The sequence below is a fragment of the Triticum dicoccoides genome, chromosome 3A (assembly GCF_002162155.2).
Source record: "Triticum dicoccoides isolate Atlit2015 ecotype Zavitan chromosome 3A, WEW_v2.0, whole genome shotgun sequence".
In the NCBI taxonomy this organism is placed as follows: Eukaryota; Viridiplantae; Streptophyta; class Magnoliopsida; order Poales; family Poaceae; genus Triticum; species Triticum dicoccoides.
Genome location: NC_041384.1, coordinates 9,795,058 through 9,814,876, shown reverse-complemented (window position 1 = coordinate 9,814,876; position 19,819 = coordinate 9,795,058). Strand labels below are relative to the sequence as shown.

General features: G+C 44.1%; 2 protein-coding genes across 2 annotated transcripts; both read right to left on the bottom strand.

The window, feature by feature from the left end:
• Nucleotides 1-3,400: 3,400 nt before the first annotated feature.
• LOC119266622 lies at nt 3,401-10,176 on the bottom strand. The gene is made up of 2 exons (XM_037547852.1): nt 9,944-10,176; nt 3,401-4,075 (listed from the first exon to the last, which is right to left on the bottom strand). The coding sequence occupies exons 1-2, from the start codon at nt 10,149-10,151 to the stop codon at nt 3,648-3,650; spliced, it is 636 nt and encodes a 211-aa protein (XP_037403749.1). The 5' UTR covers nt 10,152-10,176; the 3' UTR covers nt 3,401-3,647.
• LOC119266621 (disease resistance protein RPM1-like) lies at nt 5,161-8,388 on the bottom strand. The gene has a single exon (XM_037547851.1). The coding sequence runs from the start codon at nt 8,187-8,189 to the stop codon at nt 5,457-5,459; it is 2,733 nt and encodes a 910-aa protein (XP_037403748.1). The 5' UTR covers nt 8,190-8,388; the 3' UTR covers nt 5,161-5,456.
• Nucleotides 10,177-19,819: the final 9,643 nt, after the last annotated feature.

The window sequence follows — 19,819 nt, the reverse complement described above, 5'->3', positions numbered from 1 at the left end:
GACGAAACCAAAGGTCCCGGTGGGTCATTCCATAGTTGCAAGGGAATTAATTAGTTGTATACATTCTGCAGCTCAACGGATGCACATATCATGTATGTATGGACTGAAGTCGCCGTCCATTTTCCCTGATCCACTCACAGAACCAAATGAGGGGAGAACAGAATGCAGACTGCAGAGCAGGAGACCTCCACGTGTAAACTGAACGGTAAACTGAATGTACAAGTGTTTCTGCAAACCGAACGGTAAAGCGAGCCAGAAACCGTGTCTGTAACCTGCAATCAGGGACAGCCCTTTCGACAGCCTACAGAGGAAAAAATAGTAACATGTCATCAGCCAAAATCATCAATATGTTGCTGCGGTAGCCTGACTAAATAGGAGCATTCTGACATGGTTCCAGCGGCAGGACATTACAAAGTTGCTGCCGATACAGGGATGGATCAGAAAAGAACTAAGTTCTCGACGGGCAATTCCATGGTTGCAAGTGAATTAATTGCTTATATTCTGCAACTCAAAGGATGCGCCTACATTTATGGGACCTGTATGATGCTTAATTTTACAGACGGATCAACAAACTTTTAGCTTCATTAACCTGTTCGCATCAGACGCCGGCCAGACACTTCATAAGTTCATCTGAATGATGCTTAATTCTGAAACCAGCACCAGACACTTCTCACGAGGCAAAGGAAACTGAAGCATCAAGGTAGGAATTTGTGATCAGGGTCCATACTTACAGGTTGAAGCAATCCCCAATGTCCAGGACACCATCCGTGCGCATTTCCAGAAACATCATGAGACTCAAACATCACTTGCTACCTGTTTCAAGAGCAATACTCCACAAGTCAACTACCATGTGTTGCTACCGGCATCAAGAAATATGTACTTCTCAAAGCCATTGAACAAATGAACTTGTGCTTCGTGGCACCCGATCACCACCGCAGCTTACCGATGACAATACACTGTAAATTGAAGAAGCATTCCTGCTAGACAACATTTGCTGTAAGCTGAACGGTGACATGGTTTCAACGGCACAACATCGCATACTAATGAGTTCTTAGCTAAAGGAAAATCAATATCACCACCAACAATAAGACTATACAGGGAATGCATCAGAAAAAAAAATCAGAGTTCTCGGTGGATACAATATATGGTATGATATGAAAGATGCAAGTTAATATCATATATGGAAATAAGGAATGAAGGATTTCTCAAAAAAAAAAAAAAGTCCCCTGGTCTGGCTGGGTGCATATGATGCACCTTTCCTTCCACCTGCTGCTTCTTTTCAGGGGTTTCAATCCCCGACGCCTCCTCAGACTCTACAAGGTTGTTTTGTTGCCCCAGCAACGGTGCTCTGCATCTGCTTCAAGCTGAGCAACAGAATCTGGCCTAAAATCATCGTAAGCACCAGTTTCTCTGTGAAAACATCCAATACAAAGTTTCGGATCTCTCTGTTCAGGTAAGCCTCGTAGTAGTCGTGGTACCCTTTCCTCGGGTTCTGAACCATGGTGTGAGCCTCCTTCGTAATGCCCAGCAGAGCAACATCAGAGCAAGCCTGAAGATGGCTTTGCGAAATGCAGCTCAAGGTGAGCTTCCGTAATCTGTGTTCTCAGGTCAGGGGGTTCTTCTGGGTCTACAGCAACGGGACCAACCCTCAGCCTCTCGACGATGAGCTCGGTCTCCTTTGCGACACATGTGGCGGCCATCATGGCGACAGAGGAACGTGCACCGCCGCCATTGGAGAGCACAAGCTGCAGGGCGCACCTGTGGATATTGTCGCTCAGGCTGATCTCGTCGTGTGCGATGATGGCCCGCCAGGTTCATTGCATCTAAAAAAGATATAGAATCATAGTGAACACTCGCACATTCTCATCAGCAAGATAATCATGTAGGCCTCCACTCCTTTAGTGATCAATTCATTAGCAAAAAGGCGGAACAATATCGTGGATGAGTGTAGTAAAATTACAGTATCACATTTTCATGGCGCCCCATCAATTGCACGCAGGCCTTGATTGGTCGCTCATGATGAATGTACGATCTCCATTTTTTACACTCATATCTTTTTACTAGCAGCTAGCTTCTGCTTGACCTGTTCAAAAACCGCGACTGCGTTGGAGAGATACCCTCGACTTGACTTGACTTGGAGGGGACAGCATCGGACTCAAGAATACCGAGTGATCGAAGAGATGACTTCGACCACTTGACTTGGGGTTTTCTAAGCTAACTAGCTAGATCTGTTCAAATGGCAGTACAGAAGAGAGAGTGTCATCTGGTCAGACAAGCCGTTGACACAAGGCCAAATCGGAATTATATACGAGCACTACTTAACTAGGAGTAACCTGGCCGGCATTAATCATCCTCTCTCTTGTGTATTCAGAACGGAAGCTGGGGAGGCAGGGCAGGATCGCTGACCATGAAGCTGAAGCCGCTCGCACGCGCCGTGGCAATCCTCCTCCTGCTGATCGTATGCTCCCTGCTGCCCCCAACAATGGTACGTGGCCACGTTCAGAGGTGTTTTTCAAGTTTTTATAGTGGACTAGTTTAGCTTACCTTTGATGATTTGCTATCGGTGGCATCGACGCATGCATCATGCAGATGCTGAGCAATATGGATATGGGGTAGCGACCGGCAACCGTGATGGATGGAAACCACCAGCGCCATGGGGTTGGAACGCCGACGCCGATCCCCATGAGCTGCCCAGAGTGCGGCCATGACGACGCTGCTGCTCCGCACCAAGAACCTGCATGTCAGCAGGAACTGAAGGCCGCGCCGCGCGTCCCTATGGATGAGATTATGCATGAAATGAAACAATCGATTCGGTCGATGAGCTGATCCAGTGACGGCTCTTTTTATTGATGTACAATAAATGTTGATGTTTGCGCACTCGTGCTACTCACTTCATTCCGGTTTAATTAAGAGGCTCACTTTTTTTCGTAAATGAGAAATTCAGATATATAGGAGTACTAATGATGATTGTCTCACATTTCCTAATTTTTTTACATTAATCATGGGCTAGTGTATGCATGCATCCATTGAATTTTAAATCATAGGCATTTTCCTTTTTGAAAAGTTGGTTAAAACCTCCGCCCTACCGCGAGCAATGCACACGATGCTCTTCCCTTCAATCTATGCTATAAGGTCGCTGCGAAGGATGGCTTGAAGTATGCAAATAGGAGGTCGCGGCTTACGGACGAAATGATTGAATCTGATAATGCACTGTAACTGGAAAACCAAATTACACCTCTATTCTAACGGGAACCGGGAAAAGAATGGTTCCCAATACAGAGCCCGAAGAAGATAGACGAAAGGAAGTAGTGAAAGAAGAAATAAAGTACGTGGATCAAAGTGAAAAATCACATAGCTACTAAGTCAAAACGTCCAATGAGAATGGAGATCAAGAGGGACATGAAATCCATTAGCAGCTCTATCAGTTATTTCATTATTAGCATTCCTTAACCAATAGTGGAAAACCAAATTACACCTGACATTCACACAAGTATTTCTTCAAACTGAAGGGTAAAGTGAGTCGGAAACCAACCTCCAATCAGGGACACCTAACGATATATAGCCCATGCGGAAACCAAAGCCCAACCCTTTACCGAAAAAGGGTTTCCCCCCGCTTTGTATTCCAAAGCACCAACACCGAGCACAGATCAAACGCTAGGGTGAGCAACACAACAAGCCAAAGAAAAAGAAGAAGAAACAATGCCAACACCTGCAGCTCGACAAAGCGCGGATGACCCACTACCGCTGCGCCCTCCGAAATCTACCCACCACGATCCTAGGCTCCGATCCTCCGCATACCAAGCAGCACCCCCAGGAAGGAATGCAACGCCGACGACGCTGCTGCCCGGACGTGTCCTAGGGTTTCCCGCGGCACGCGAAGGGTAGAGGGGAATGAAGACCACCGACACCCTCCAGGGAGGAATGGTGGCACCCGCAGTCGTCACCGCATCGTAGCCGAAAGACCCGGCAAGGATTTCTCCCAACTCCAAACCCCACCGCCCAACCGGATCGGAGCCAACCAGCCAGCTCGCCGCCCACCAGCATGCGCCACCGCAGAGACAGCCCTTTCGACAGCCTGCAGAGGAAAACCGTAACATGTTATATATTGTGCCAAATCATCAATGTGTCTCATGTTCAAAAAACAAATCACCAATGCGTTCTTGCAATAGCCTAACATGTTAGCATGGCTTCACTTGTGTCTTTCTAATTCAAAACCAGTCAACAAGAATATAAGACACCTCCTCGAGAAAATTGCACAAGTCAAATCATTCATTCCAAATCCTCACAAAAAAAAATCATGCAGTCCAAAACAGTAGCAATATATTAGCACTGGACCAGGCAAGATTCAAGGAGGAGCAACATAGTTGAGTTTCACGCACAGAGTGACGTCTACTCAAACTACATACGTAAGCCCAAGTGGTAATTAAGCTAGCAATGATGTACTATAATCTTAGCCATGGTTAAGCATAACCCTTCTAATGTTGCTACTCGACGATGTAAGCAGTTGAGATACTGCATATGACTAGTATATGTTGCGTGTCCAAGGATCACTGTCACAATTCCTCAGGTCTTCTTCTGCTCATCTGGATTCTCTTAATGCTCCTGTAGCACCAACAACTTGGTAATGAGGATGCCCAATGAATACAACGTCCGAAGCAAGCAGAAAAACTACAGTCACCGAGTTTGTGTTGGAGTTGCGTCGAATATATGTACAAGGTAGGTTACAATTAGACTTGTAATTGTATTATGTTTATATAAGATATAGAGTCGTGTCCTAGTATCCTACGCCTCTCATATATAGCGGGGCTAGACACACGATGTAACCTATGCCAACATAATAGCACCAGAATGCAGGGGAAGCCGGCGGCATGTGCCAGCGTCCAGGGCGACTGAGTGCGGTATTGTAGCGGTGTCACGGGGAGAAGCGCTCATAGTCAAGCCCCGGGGATGTAGCCATATCGGTGAACCTCGTTAACAAATCTCGGTGTCGTGCTCGTGTGATTGCTTGGTCCTCGGATGATCGATGGTATGCCTCGAATTTATTCTAACAGTTTGTATCTTAAATAGTGCTTCCTCCGTCTCAAAATAAGTGTCTCGATCTTAATACAACTTTGTACTAAAGTGGGACACTTATTTTGGGATGGTGGGAGTAACAAAGATAAAAGTCCTCGATAGAGACTTCTAGGAACACAGTGGTAGTGCCAACTCGGCCAGGGGTGCACAGGATGGCCGGCGATGTGGTGGTGGTGCATGCACACGGAGATGAGCTACTCATAGAACTGAGTGAGGGGAGAACAGAGTGCAGACTGCAGAGCAGGAGAAGTGCAGACTGCATCACCAACAAAGATCAAAACACTAATAAAGGAGAAGTGCTTCACCATTTCAAACTGGAAAAGGTATAGCACACTACAAACGTTGCATCTCCAACTAGAAACCCCTGCCTGCACTCACTACACCTAATTAAAGTCAACCCATCTCACATGGCTAATTTTCATCCAATCTTCATTGCATTCCTTTGATTCCTCATTTAGCTGAAGCTTCCGTGTCAGCTCTTCGGAAATATCGCACAGCTTCAGGTACTCGAGGGTACTAAGATGCTCGATGCCATGAGGAAGATGTTTCAATTCTGGACAGTCAGTGAGAATTAGTTGAACAATATTTTGCATCGCACGTTGTTTAATTGTAACTCTGCTGAGATTTGGAGCATCCCATATCCGTAAATATTTGAGTTTTGGAAGTGATGTTGCAGGAAAGTTCAGCTCCTTTCCATCATAAGCCTTATTAAGGACAAGTGTAACTAAGCCATGCAAACCCAAGAGGCACGCAAAAGAGTTTTCATCTAATTTGGACCAACCCAAATGTAAACCAGTGAGGTTAATGAGTTTTGAACTGGATGAGACGAACTGAGGTAGAACTCTTTGGTCCAGCTGCGCATATATTACAACTTCCGAAACTGTTGGTGGTAAGCATAGTGATTCCAGCTGCAGAACTTCCCTTTGATCAAGTGAATGGATTGTTACATGAACAAGATGAACCATTTTCGCGATGGCCCCACACAAATCTGCCCAATGACCACTCCTAACTTTAGTGATAGAAAAACTTCTCATCTTGGTCAAATATCCTAGCTGAAACAGAACCTCACTGCTAGCTTCGATAAGTTGCAGGGCCAGCAAGTCGGTCAAATTGCCGATACCCTTAGGCACCTGGATCCCTTCAAAAGTAAGAACTCTCTCGTCAGCTCCAGCTGGAATAGTAACCACATACAGGTATTTCAATTTCCGAAGTGTGGCTACTTGCACTGGAAGCGCCGATAGCATAGAATTGTAAGCATCAAGGACTTCCAGGTTCTGTAACCTTCCTATTTCTTTTGGGAGATACTCAATATGAGTATCTCGAAGACCTAGAAAGCGGAGATTAAACAAGTTGAAGACAATCTTGGGTAGTCTCTTGATTTGAACTCCCTGCAGATCCAATGTTGACAGTAAGTTGAAAGGTTTGAGGAAAGCCTCTAGAGAATCAATTCTCAGATGACTCTCAAAAACATGCAGAGAGCGGAGACTTGTTGCACACAGCAACGGGGCCAATTGTTCCACGTTTGTACTCTGAATTGACAGACGACGCGTCTTCTTGGTCGAAAAAGGCGTCAAGCCATTGTAAACATGACAAAAGGATTCCTCTTCTGATTTAGTGAGAGCTAAAACACGGAGAATGTCATGCATTCGGCACCTATAAACTTGGCCAGCCCGGTTCCGCTCGACCACCTGCAGTAGGCTTCTGTTTACAAGTTTGTTCAGGTAACCCTCTGCCACTTCATCCAATGTTTTGTTCCCTGCTTCTTTAATGAATCCAGATGCTATCCAATGCCTCATTACCTGTCTTCTTTGGAACAGATAATCCTCTGGAAACATTGTGCAGTACAGAAAACAGTTCTTCAGATCAGTTGGAAGGTCCTCCAAGCTGACTTTCAGAACAGCATTAACATCGAGGATCACATTATTACTGAGCTGCAACTCTAACTCCTTGTATAAACTTTTCCATTCAGAGTATGTTGGATGCCTGCATGACAACAAGCGGCCTACACAAGCAATAGCAATGGGCAAGCCACCACACTTATCCAGAAACATTTGAGCTAAAATTTCTAGTTCATCTGGGCATGTTTTTTTCTCATTGTTCCAAAAGGCTTCATTGCAAAATAACTGCCATGCATGATGTCTTTCTAATGGTTCCAATTTGATTGTACAGTTTTTTGTTGCCAGCAATGCCACCTCCTGGATTCTAGTGGTGATGACAAATCGACTAGTGCTTTCTGTAGGAAATGCATTCCTTACCTTAAACCAAACATCCAAATGCCAAACATCATCCAGAACTATGAGATATTCTGAACCTTGCAGATGATTATGGATTACCTCAACCAGGTTCCTGTTTGCGTCCGCGAGGCCAATTGCGACACCGAGTTCAGTTGCTATCTGTCTCAACAAGTCTTCACCTTGGTAGCTACTTGATACTGTTATCCACGCATATTTAGCAAAGTCCATCTTCACGGCCTTGTACACATGATGAACCAAAGTGGTCTTACCCACACCTCCCATTCCCCAAATAGTTGCAATTTTGCTCCCCTGCTCCTCCAAATCACCCACCAGCCAGTGCATCAGCTTGTCCTTGTTCTCCTCAATACCCACAAGATCCTCTTCCCTAGGAGGATTCAGAGAATGGTCAGCAGATCTTGACTGAACATTGTTGCAGCCCCCTCTATCAATCCCTCTCATGTCGTAGCGGACCTTTCTCCTATCTGCACCCTGAAGCCTGCCCTTAATATCTTGGAGCTTGAGTGTCAGACGGCGCCATGCCTTGATGTGCTTGACCCTCTTCTTCATCTTGGTCGCGAATCCCCCATGGGTGTCTTCCAGCTTGTACGTGAACTCGTCGACCACATCCTCGATCTCGAAGGCGAAGCCCCTAACCTTGTTGACGAAGATGCCGGTGGTCTCATCGGTGTCCTTGAACCGCTCCGCCCCCTGGAGATAGGCCTGCATGCTCTCCAGCTCCTCCTTGGCCTCACGGATCTCGCCGAAGAGACCCTTGAGTGCAGATGCTTCCTTGCATAGCAGCGATGCACCAAAGGTTGCTGCCTCTTTTGCCAAGGCAAAACCAAGCTTGGCAATCAGCAACGCTACAACACCCTCTGCCATGGTGGATCTGGGATCACGTCCGAGAACTCGAGCAGAGTTTCAAATGGATCTGGTGTATGCACGTGTATTCTTGGTTGCCCTGTTTCTCTGAGTGTTTAGGTGGTCATGTGGTGAAAAATCCTCAGAGGTCTCTTAAGTCTAAACCAAGTTATAATCAATGTGCTCAACCAAGTTGACATTCTATATGCTACTCATGAAAAAGAATCAAGAGCTGCAAGGGTACACTAATTTTCTGAACTAAATGAGTTTAACAGTACGTGCGTCCCACCAACTGACGACTTTCTGGCCAAATGCACCTCCCCCAACCACCACCACCAGCGTCCCTATCCTCTCTTTTTTATTTGTTTCGGAATGATCTGACTTTATTCATTAACTAAAAGAATATGCTATATCGAAGAAACCAGAACACACACAAAAATGAAAATAGCTGACAAAACTGAAAATTTCATCAAACTACATTGAAATCCTTGCCTATAGCTTCATCTTTTGCATCTCAATTTTTATCCAAGGCTTGAGTAAAGAAACTGCACATGACCAATCTTCTGCAAGCCAGACTACAACCTAATAGGTTTTGAAAAGCCGCGTGAGCCATCCACCCCAATTAATGCTGGTGAGAACCAACGTTTGAGATGGCTGGATGTCCTGCTCATTCAGCTCGGGATAGAGCAACTCAATCCTGGTGAAGAGGAAGACGGGGCTTCTGTTGGATATGAACGGAAGGGAAACTACCTAATTGCTTAATCTTCAGTTCTCATCTTAATATTGGGTTGAGCAAATATATCACAGCGTTCTGGGGTGCATGTGTATAACACATTGCAGTGATCCCATGCCATCTTGTCATTATCTAAAACTTAAACGTAACAAAACTTGCTGACAGCTGCACTGGACAGAGCTAATTAACTAATTACTGAACGTGGGCTAGCTGTCAGGTTGTTAAGCTTGCTTACTCTTTTTACTCTTTGTTACCACTGAATAGTTTATGAAGTGGCATTGGCTAGATTTGGATCTGAACGGAAGTTCCTGCCCCGATGGTCATGATCCGTCAGCTCAACTAGCCCTTGTTAAGTAGGACCTTTTGTAAGCACAAAGTATTATTGTCAGATCCACGCGTCAAAAGATAGCTCTGATCAAGGCTGAGGAATACATATCTCCTTCCCGATGATAACATACTATTTTATCACCCTGTGAATCTCAAGATGCATACAACCACCAAAATGCAAATTAATTAGCATGACAGTGTCCGTCCTCCCCTCAAGTATATACGTACTTTTGGCCAACATATATGTCCATGTGAAGAATTTAGAATGGATTGCCGTGGATGTGATTGAGACCGAGATCAGCACGGCTTGGCCGAATTTGTAGCTTTAGTTAACTATAGTGTCAAACCGCGTAAATAATTTTTGTATCTAACCGAGATCTTTTCTTAAGGGACGACGATAAACACAAGCCTGTGCCATGGATTAACATGCTACAACAATTAGTTAGTGGTAATTGTAGTGTAATACTTTCCTTGAGATCTGCTAAGCTAGGTCTACTTTACTACTCCATCTTGGGGGCAGGCACTAACTAAGATTACATCTACCAAGAACCATCTGTCGGCAGGAACTAATCTGCAGTTTCAGATCCCAAACCTTACTCTCTGCTTTGGTATCCTCAAATTTAAGACGAAGAAATTCTAGACCTCAAAATTAAGACAAGGATGGTAATCGCGCGTAAGATGGGGCAATAATAAAAGTAAACAATTTGGCAATTACCGGTGGAAGGAGTCTGGCGACTGACCGACGGTGCGCCGCCGAGCGCGCGCCTTTGCCGTCCGGTGGTGGAAAGGAGAGGGGAGGGGCTGGGGGGCACGGAGACTATGTATGCTGGAGAGAGATGGGGAGGGGAGGCTCGGTCGCCGGAGCCGGAGTGGCCGAGCTCGCCGCCGGCGAGCCCATTCGGATTTGGGGGAGGAAAGGCCATAACGCTTTCTTTCAACCGCCCAGGGCCCATAAGCCCACATGTCTTGCTAATCTTTCACCTTGTTGAATCGACATTTTTGTGGTCCACACTTCTTCCCTCTCAACAGAAATCCCACAGTTGCTCAAAAAAGAAAAAAAAAACAGAAATCCGACAGGATCTAAAAAAACAGAAACCAGATTTTCTAAATAAAAAATTTAACTCCATATTGATCTTGTGGAGAAGAACATGGGTGTAGCCATGCAGCTACAACTTTTTTTTTTGCGGGAAAACTTTCAAATTCCAATCGATTCATTTTCAATCATGACAGTACAACGAACACCAGAAATAAAAATTACATACAAATCCGTTGACCATCTAGGAAAGACTACAAGCACCGAAGCGAGCCAAAGGCGCGTCGCCGTCATCACCCCTCTCCGGAATCGGGCACAAATTGTTATAGTAGACAGTTGGGAAGTCGTCGTGCTAAGACCCCATAGGACCAACATCCCAGAACAGCAACCATCACCGATGAAAAATAACGTAGATCGAAAGGATCCAAATCAAAGAGACAACTTGAACTCTGATATCTTCTTGTGAGATCATGGCAATGTTAGCTCTTCTTCCAAAAGAAGCTTTTGATGCAAACTCGGGGTGTGTCTCGGGCGGGGAGCTCCTCTACAGCGCCTTACACATCAAAGTGCTCATAAATTGCACAGGGGTGCGCACATGGGCCGCAGCCTAGTAGGCTCACCCGTTGACCCATGCGTTGGAACGTTCATTAGCCCGCCTCCCGCTCGCTTGCCTCAGCATTTCCTAAGCAACGCCTGTTGCACCCGTTAAGTCTTTCTACCATCGGGCGCATACCCCCACTTCGCTCTAGGCCAACCCATATACTACCTTCGTTTCAGTTTACAAGTCCTATATGTATATCTAGGTTGTCAATTTTATCACCTTAATATAAACTATGTAACATAAAAATTATATCGTTTGAAAATAGAACATCTAAGTTTATATTGGTATATTTTTTGTAATATATGACTTGTATTAGCTTGGTCAAATTAATGACCTAGAGGTACGCGCACACCCTGTAAACTGAGAGAGAAGCAATACCTTATTCTTCTGTTTAAACTCCAATAAAGGTGCGGCAAAAAGGGGTTCGAACTCGTACCCTCAGCGCTGAAAGGAACCGTGGTAAGCACTATGCTAGCTTACTGCTGGTGCACATTTGCTTTTATGTTTCCTTTTATCACTTTCTTCATTTTTTCAAATTCGTTGGTCATTTTCCCAACGTTTTTATTCGGATTTCTTTTTTCTTGTTCTTTTCCATATGTTTGTTTTCTTAAATTGTGATTTCTTTTCTAAAGTCGATGAACTTTTTTTTGAAATTTGTGCTGTTTTCAACTCCATTAAATTTTTCAAAAATTCATGAAGTTTTTTAATCGATTATTTTCATATTTGTGAACCTTTTTAAAAATTTATGAAAGTTTCTTAAAACCTGATGAATAACTTTTTTGAAATTCCATGAATTGTTTTGAAATTTGATGAATTTTTTTAAAAGTAGATGAACTTTTTAGATGATTGTGATTTTTTGGTAAATCCATGAAAAAAAATTAGTTCATATATTTACAATTTTTCTAATTGTTTTCGGAATTTTTCTAAAGTGAAAAGTTGACTGGTAACTGACGAAATAAAACCGAAATAAGAAAATTGCGTATCGAGCAGCCGAGTCTGATCGAACGAACTCCGCTGGCCCGTGACATGCTAGGGGCACGCGTGAGAGTATGTCTCTGGCGCGTAAGGCTGGCGTCCAGCCGCGCGGGAGACTACGTCCTCGTTTTCTTTTATTTTTTAAGTTCGTTTTTTTACTTTCGTTTAAACTTCCAAACATTTTAAATAAATACATTCTATGAATTATAGAAAAAATTGAAAGAATTTTAAACAAGCATTTAAAAAATGTTGAATGTGTATAGAGAAAATATTTCACACGTGCATGAAAAATGTATGCAAAAAATATACAATGTGTGTGAAAAAAAGTTGATCATGTATTTAAAAAATGTTATATTTGCATATACTACTGTAGTTAACGGCACGTGCTTTGCACATCTTTGCACCTCAAGGTCCTGTTTGGATTAGCGTTTCCTCATGTTCCTGGCCGGTTTAAAATACAGGCATCTTCCATCGTTTTCTTTCCAAACAGAAATAAAATATTGACTGTAATTTACACCTATAAAATAAATACAGATGTATAAACTTACACCCATTTCAAACATGACCCAAGTCAGAAATTTATTTATTTTTCAATTGAGGAGGAACAGTTCTGCCCAAATCTGTTTGGCTGTACGAATACTCAAAGGCCTAGTTGTATTTCTTTCCTTTCTCTTTTTGCTTGTTTATAAAGTTGTATTGGAACATAAGTCATATGTTTTTGCAAAAAGAAAGAAAGTATTGGAACATAAATATAACAAAAATATTTAGCAGTATTTATTGTGTCAGAAATTATGCACTGCACACAGCTTCTTGCAGAGCAGAGACACCGGAATGAAGCATGTTAACCAAGGGATTTTGGAATACGATGGGACCCATTTGGCTGCCGTGTCCTTTCGCTCACTGATTTCTTTACAAACATGGGCTCATGCGTAGCAGCCTTTTGCAGGCCGGCAGAGAGCTAACAAATGTTAGCCATCGGATGCATGAGAACGGACGGCCAGCGTTTCAGGGATTCACCGCATGCTTAACCGTTGGATGCGGCAAATGCATGGTACAGATTGTGTTTCTATGGCGGGAAAACCTAGGGCAAGTAAAATTTTAAAATTACTGTACTATAGTACTCCTTCCGCTCCTAAATATAAGTCTTTCTAGATATTTTAAATGGACTATCACATACGGATGTATATAGACATATTTTAATGTAGATTCACTCATTTTGCTCCGTATGTAGTCACTTGTTGTAATATTTAGAAAGACCTATATTTCAAAATGTTGACCATGTATCCAAAAAAATTTAATCTTGTATTGCATTGGAAAAATGTTAAATTTGTATTTGTAAAGTGTCAATCAAGCATTTAAAAATGTTAAATCATATTGAAAACATGTTGACCATGTAATTAAAAAATGTTAATATTGAATTTGAAAAGCACTCTTGTGACCAAAGCCAAAGAAAGGAGAAGGCCTATATAAAACAAGCAGAAAAAGCACTAAAAAATGCACTCAAAAAAAAACAAGCAGAAAAAACACAAGAACAGCAAACAGTGTCATACTACAGCAGAGTAGGAGCCGAGCCGCAGAGAAAAAACTAAGTACATTCTCCACACCACACGTACGGGTACGGCTCGTTCACCTGATCATCTAGGGCTAGCGCTACCGCTGGTGAAACCAGCACCAGACACTTCTCACAAGGCAAAGAAAACTGAAGCATCAAGGCAGGAAGTTGTGATCAGGTTGAAGCAATCTCCAACAATGTCTGGGACTCCATCCGTGCGCATCTCCAGAAACGCCATGAGTGAGACTCAAACATCACTTGCTACCTGTTTGAAGAGCAATACTCCACAAGTCAACTACCATGTGTTGCTACTGGCATGAAAAAATGTACACTTCTCAAAGGAACTTGCACTTCGTGGCACCCGATCACCACCGCAGCTTACCGATGAAATGACGAGATCCGACAATACACTGTAAATAGGAGAAACATTCCTGCTAGACAACAGTCGCTGCAAACTGAACGGTGAAGTGGGCCAGAAAACATGTCTCTAACCCTGCAATCAGGGACAGCTAAGCCACATTTCTAACCCTGCACCATGTCTCTAACTCTGTTCAGTATCAGGAACCAAAACCCGGCCCTTTTAACAGCTTACAGAGAAAAAAAAGGAATTTGTATGCCAGATCATCACTACGTTCTTGCGATAGCCTGAGAAAATAGAAATAGCCTGAGAAATAGGAATTTGTCATTTATGCCAGATCATCACTTCAAGAAATCCAATAGCCATGTATTATATATTTAGTCATATATGCTTATAATAAGAACTTGTTTGACATCTTTTGTCCCACCCTCGCGTGACAGTGGGGTCCTTAAGGAAATTTAAGGGAAATTAAGGTCTCCTTTTAATAGAGAACATGAACAAAGCATTATCACTTAATAAATACATGAACTCCTCATCCTAGCTACAGTCATCACCGGAGCGAATCTCAATAATTGTCATCTTGGGGTCTAAGGATCATAACACATAATTGGTGCATACAACTTGCAAGTTAGGATTTAAAACTCACTTATATTCATGGAAATATAATAGGTTCAGATATGAAATCATGGTACTCGGGCCCTAGTGACAAGCATTAAGCATAGCAAAGTCATAACAACATCAATCTTAGCCCACAAGCCTGGGTGGCACGCCCTAGGATGGGCAGCTGAGCTTGTGGCTTGATAACGCACAAGTATAGGGAGGTCAGGACAGTCTTCGAGGGTAGTATTTCACCCAAATTTATTTATTTGACGCAAAGAGAGTCAAATAATATTTATGAGCATTAGTAGTTGAGTTATCAATTCAACTACACCTGAAAAGTGACACATGTGGGCAGGGACAAACTCCCTGCAAGCCGGCCAGTCCAGTCCATGGCAAGGTGAGACGAGAGCTCGACCCTCCACGCGACACTACTAGGAAAAGGCCTACTAATGGCGCACTAGTAGTGCGTCATTAGTATGCCTAGAGGTGCACCATTACTATCTGACTTAGTAATGGCACACCACATAGAAGTGCGCCATTAGTAATAATTTTTTGTGCGCCATTAGTAATAATTTTTTTTCAAATTTTTTTTCAAAAAAAATTGATTTTTTTATTAATCTCGGGTCACTATGGCTTAATCTCAGATCAAATCACACTCTGTGGTCAAACTTCCCAAAAGGTCACCCATCCTCACACTAGTTCAGCCCAAGCACGCTCAACTTCATAGTTCTATCCAATCCAACACCACCTCACTTCACGGGCACTTGTTGATATATCTATCATATCAATCCTATTAAACCTTGCTGATGTCTAGGACTTTGTTCATGTTCATAAGTATGATGATGAAATTTTGAAAAAATATTTCAAACTTTCCGGTCATATTACGTATCATATTTTGAAAAATAATTCAATTTTTTTAAAACCAATTTTTTTTCTGTTACTAGTGGCGCACCTAGCATACGGTGCGCCACTAGTAAGTTTGAAATTTTTTGATTTTTTTTGCCTCCGGATCTTAAAAGCCCCGTAACTTTTTTTCTGTTAGGTTTTTGGGGATTTTGAAAATGCTTAACGGGGTTCCCCCGGTTAAATTCGGATGTAACTTTTCAAGTAGATGATTTTTCATATAGAGAACTTTTTAATCCGAGTTCATATGCAAAAGTTATGTCCATTTTACAAATTTCAGAGAGATTTTGCAAATAAAGTCGAAATTCATATTTGTAAATTTTCCCAACAACTAGACCACATATCACATGGGAAACTTATTTTCTTTTATTTTTTTGACATTTCCATCATTTTCTTTTATTTTTTAAACTAAAAAGGCGGTCCACTGGGGGTGCATTCGGTACGTTTTGGGCCAAGTTAATAATGGCGCACCGTGGGAGTGGTGCGCCATTACTAGTTAAACTAGTAATCACCACACCCACGGTGCGCCATTACTAGTTTTGAAAAAAAACAAATTCTGATTTTTTTTAAAACTTAGTAATGGCGTACCAGTTGACAGTGCGCCATTACTAGTTTTAACTAGTAATGGCGCACTGTCCACTGGTGCGCCATTACTAGTTTTGAAAAAATAAATAAATAAAATTTGGAATTTTTTTTTGAAAATAATTTACTAGTGGCGCACCGTGGATGTGGTGCGCCATTACTAGTTTAACTAGTAATGGCGCACTATCCACTGGTGCGCCATTACTAATTTTGAAAAAAAATGAATTTTTTTTGTTACTAATGGCGCACCACCTGCTGCCGCCCGGGGCTTTGCCAGGCGAGGGGAGGGTTTTGGTGGCGGCTGTAGCAGGCGCCACTCATGTCGCCTGAGGTGGACGACGCGGGGGCTGTTCCATTTGTTGTTATCAAGAGAGAGGCACTCGGTCCAGTCCAGAGTCCAGATGATGGAGACTTTGCTTCTCAAGAGTAGTACGTATTACTAGGAAGCAATGCGATTACTGGCGTTATCATTTGAATTACCACTACTGAGGGAGTCCTGGATTAGGGGGTCCCCGGACAGCCGAACTATATCCTTTGCCGGACTGTTGGACTATGAAGATACAAAATTGAAGACTTCGTCCCGTGTCCGGATGGGACTTTCCTTGGCGTGGAAGGCAAGCTTGACAATACAGATATGTAGATCTCCTCCCTTGTAACTGACTATGTGTAACCCTAGCCTCTCTGGTGTCTATATAAACCGGAGGGTTTAGTCCGTAGGACAACAGACAATCATATCATAGGCTAGCTTCTAGGGTTTAGCCTCTACGATCTCGTGGTAGATCAACTCTTGTAATACTCATATCATCAAGAACAATCAAGCAGGACGTAGGGTATTACCTCCATCAAGAGGTCCCGAACCTGGGTAAACATCGTGTCCCCTGCCTCCTGTTACCATCCGCCTTAGATGCACAGTTCGGGACCCCCTAACCGGGATCTGCCGGTTTTGACACCGACGTTGGTGCTTTCATTGAGAGTTCCACTGTGCCGTCACCATAAGGCTTGATGGCTCCTCCGATCATCGATAATGATGTGGTCCAGGGTAAGGTTTTCCTCCTCGGACAGATCTTCGTATTCGTCAGCTTCGCACTACGGGCCAATTCGCTTGGCCATCTGGAGCAGGTCGAGAGCTACGCCCCTGGCCATCAGGTCAGGTTCGGAAACTTAAACTACACTGCCAACATCCGCGGAGACTTGATCTTCGACGGATTCGAGCCCATGTCAGGTGTGCCGCACAGTCACAACGAGCATGACGTAACTCTACCGTCGGACAATATTCGGGAGATCGCATCTGCAACTACTCTGGCCGTCAGTCCGGAGCAAATCGCGCCATCCGAGAGCGGAGGGATAGACCCCGCCATGGAGGCCGCACTCTCAGTGGCGACAGAGCCGGATACTGACTTCACCCCTTACGAGAGCCGTGTCGCCGAACCACTGGATTCGTCTCCGGCCACGGACTCCGAGCCGCTTGCATCCGTGCCCATCGAAACCGACTGGGCGCCGATCATGGAGTTCACCTCCGCGGATATCTTTTAGCACTCGCCTTTCGGCGATGTGCTAAATTCATTAAGGTCTCTCTCCCTGTCAGGAGAACCTTGGCCGAACTATGTCCGGCTAGAATGGGATGCGGACGATGAAGAAATTCGCTGCCCACCCACCACCCACTTAGTAGCCACTGTCGACGATTTAACAGACATGCTCGACTTCGACTCCGAAGACATCGACGGTATGGACGATGATGCAGGAGACGAGCTGGAACCACCGCCCACAGGGCGCTGGACCGCTACCTGATTGATAACCCACAAGTATAGGGGATCGCAACAGCTTTCGAGGGTAGAGTATTCAACCCAAATTTATTGATTCGACACAAGAGGAGCCAAAGAATATTCTCAAGTATTAGCAGCTGAGTTGTCAATTCAACCACACCTGGAAACTTAGTATCTACAACAAAGTGTTTAGTAGCAAAGTAATATGATAGTGGTGGTAGCGGCAACAAAAGTAAAGAGAGCAAAAAGTAATATTTTTCGTATTTTGTAGTGATTGTAACAGTAGCAACGGAAAAGTAAATAAGCGTAAACCAGTATATGGAAAACTCATAGGCACCGGATGAGTGATGGATAATTATGCCGGATGCGGTTCATCATGTAACAGTCATAACATAGGGTGACACAGAACTAGCTCCAATTCGTCAATGTAATGTAGGCATGTATTCCGTATATAGTCATACGTGGAAAAGAACTTGCATGACATCTTTTGTCCTACCCTCCCGTGGCAGCGGGGTCCTATTGGAAACTAAGGGATATTAAGGCCTCCTTTTAATAGAGAACCGGAACAAAGCATTAGCACATAGTGAATACATGAACTCCTCAAACTACGGTCATCACCGGTAAGTATCCCGATTATTGTCACTTCGGGGTTAACAGATCGTAACACATAATAGGTGACTATAGACTTGCAAGATAGGATTTAGAACTCTCATATATTCATGAAAACATAATAGGTTCAGATCTGAAATCATGGCACTCGGGCCCTAGTGACAAGCATTAAGCTTAGAAAAGTCATAGCAACATCAATCTCAGAACATAGTGGATACTAGGGATCAAACCCTAACAAAACTAACTCGATTACATGATAGATCTCATCCAACCCATCACCGTCCAGCAAGCCTACAATGGAATTACTCATGCACGTCGGTGAGCATCATGAAATTGGTGATGGAGGATGGTTGATGATGACGACGGCGACGAATCCCCCTCTCCGGAGCCCCGAACGGACTCCAGATCAGCCCTCCTGAGAGGTTTTAGGGCTTGGTGGCGGCTCCATATCGTAAAACGCGATGATTTCTTCTCTCTGATTTTTTCTCTCCGAAAGAAAATATATAGAGTTGGAGTTGGCGTCGGAGGGTCTCCAGGGGGCCCACGAGGTAGGGGGCGCGCCCTAGGGGGCGCGTCCCCCACCCTTGTGAGAAGGGTGTGGGCCCCCTGGTCTTCATATTTGGCGAGGATTTTTTATTATTTTTTCTAAGACATCCCGTGGAGTTTCAGGTCATTCCGAGAATATTTGTTTTCTGCACATAAAACAACATCATGGTAATTCTGCTGAAAACAGGGTCAGTCCGGGTTAGTTCCATTCAAATCATACAAGTTAGAGTCCAAAACAAGGGCAAAAGTGTTTGGAAAAGTAGATACGACAGAAACATATCAACTCCCCCAAGCTTAAACCCTTGCTTGTCCTCAAGCAATTCAGTTGACAAACTGAAAGAAAAAAAGAAAAAAACTTTTACAAACTCTGTTTGCCACTACTAGGGAAAAGCCTAGCAGTAGCACGGGTTTTGGGTATATCAGTAGCGCGGGCGCCCGCGCTACTGATACGGCGCCACAGCTAACTTGTAGCAGTAGCGCGTGTTGACACGCGCTACTGCTATACATGGTTACTTGTAGCGTGCGTTGCAGTACAACGCTACTACTAATTATCTGTAGCGGGTCTTATACCCCGCGCTACTACTATTACTTTCAAAAGCAAAAAATATCTCGATCCCGTGCGTGTTGTCAATGGCAACAGTTGTTCGATCCAGCGATGGTTGGGGTCGCCGGAGGCATGAACGAGCAGCGGCAGACCAGATCCGGCGGTGGCTGTTGGAGGAGGGCCTGTTTCCATGGAAGAGCAAGGCAGCGACGTGGGGCTCCTTTTCCCGACCATGCCATATATGGTCGTCCATGGCGACTACCTGCAAGGGCATGGACATGGGATTGTGAGTCAAACCAGAGGGAGAGAGAGAGAGAGAGAGAGAGAGAGAGAGAAAGAAAGAAAACCCAGGGAGAGAGGAAGGAGATGGAGGGAGTAGCAGGGCTGGTCACCGGTGGTTAGGTCTCTGGCGTGGTGGCGCGAGGCGGTGGCCTCCTAGACGCCGGTGGAAGACCGGCGAGCTCCTAGATGCCGCTGGCACGAGGCGGCGCCCTCTTTCGGTGCCATGGAGGAGGAGGGGCGCAT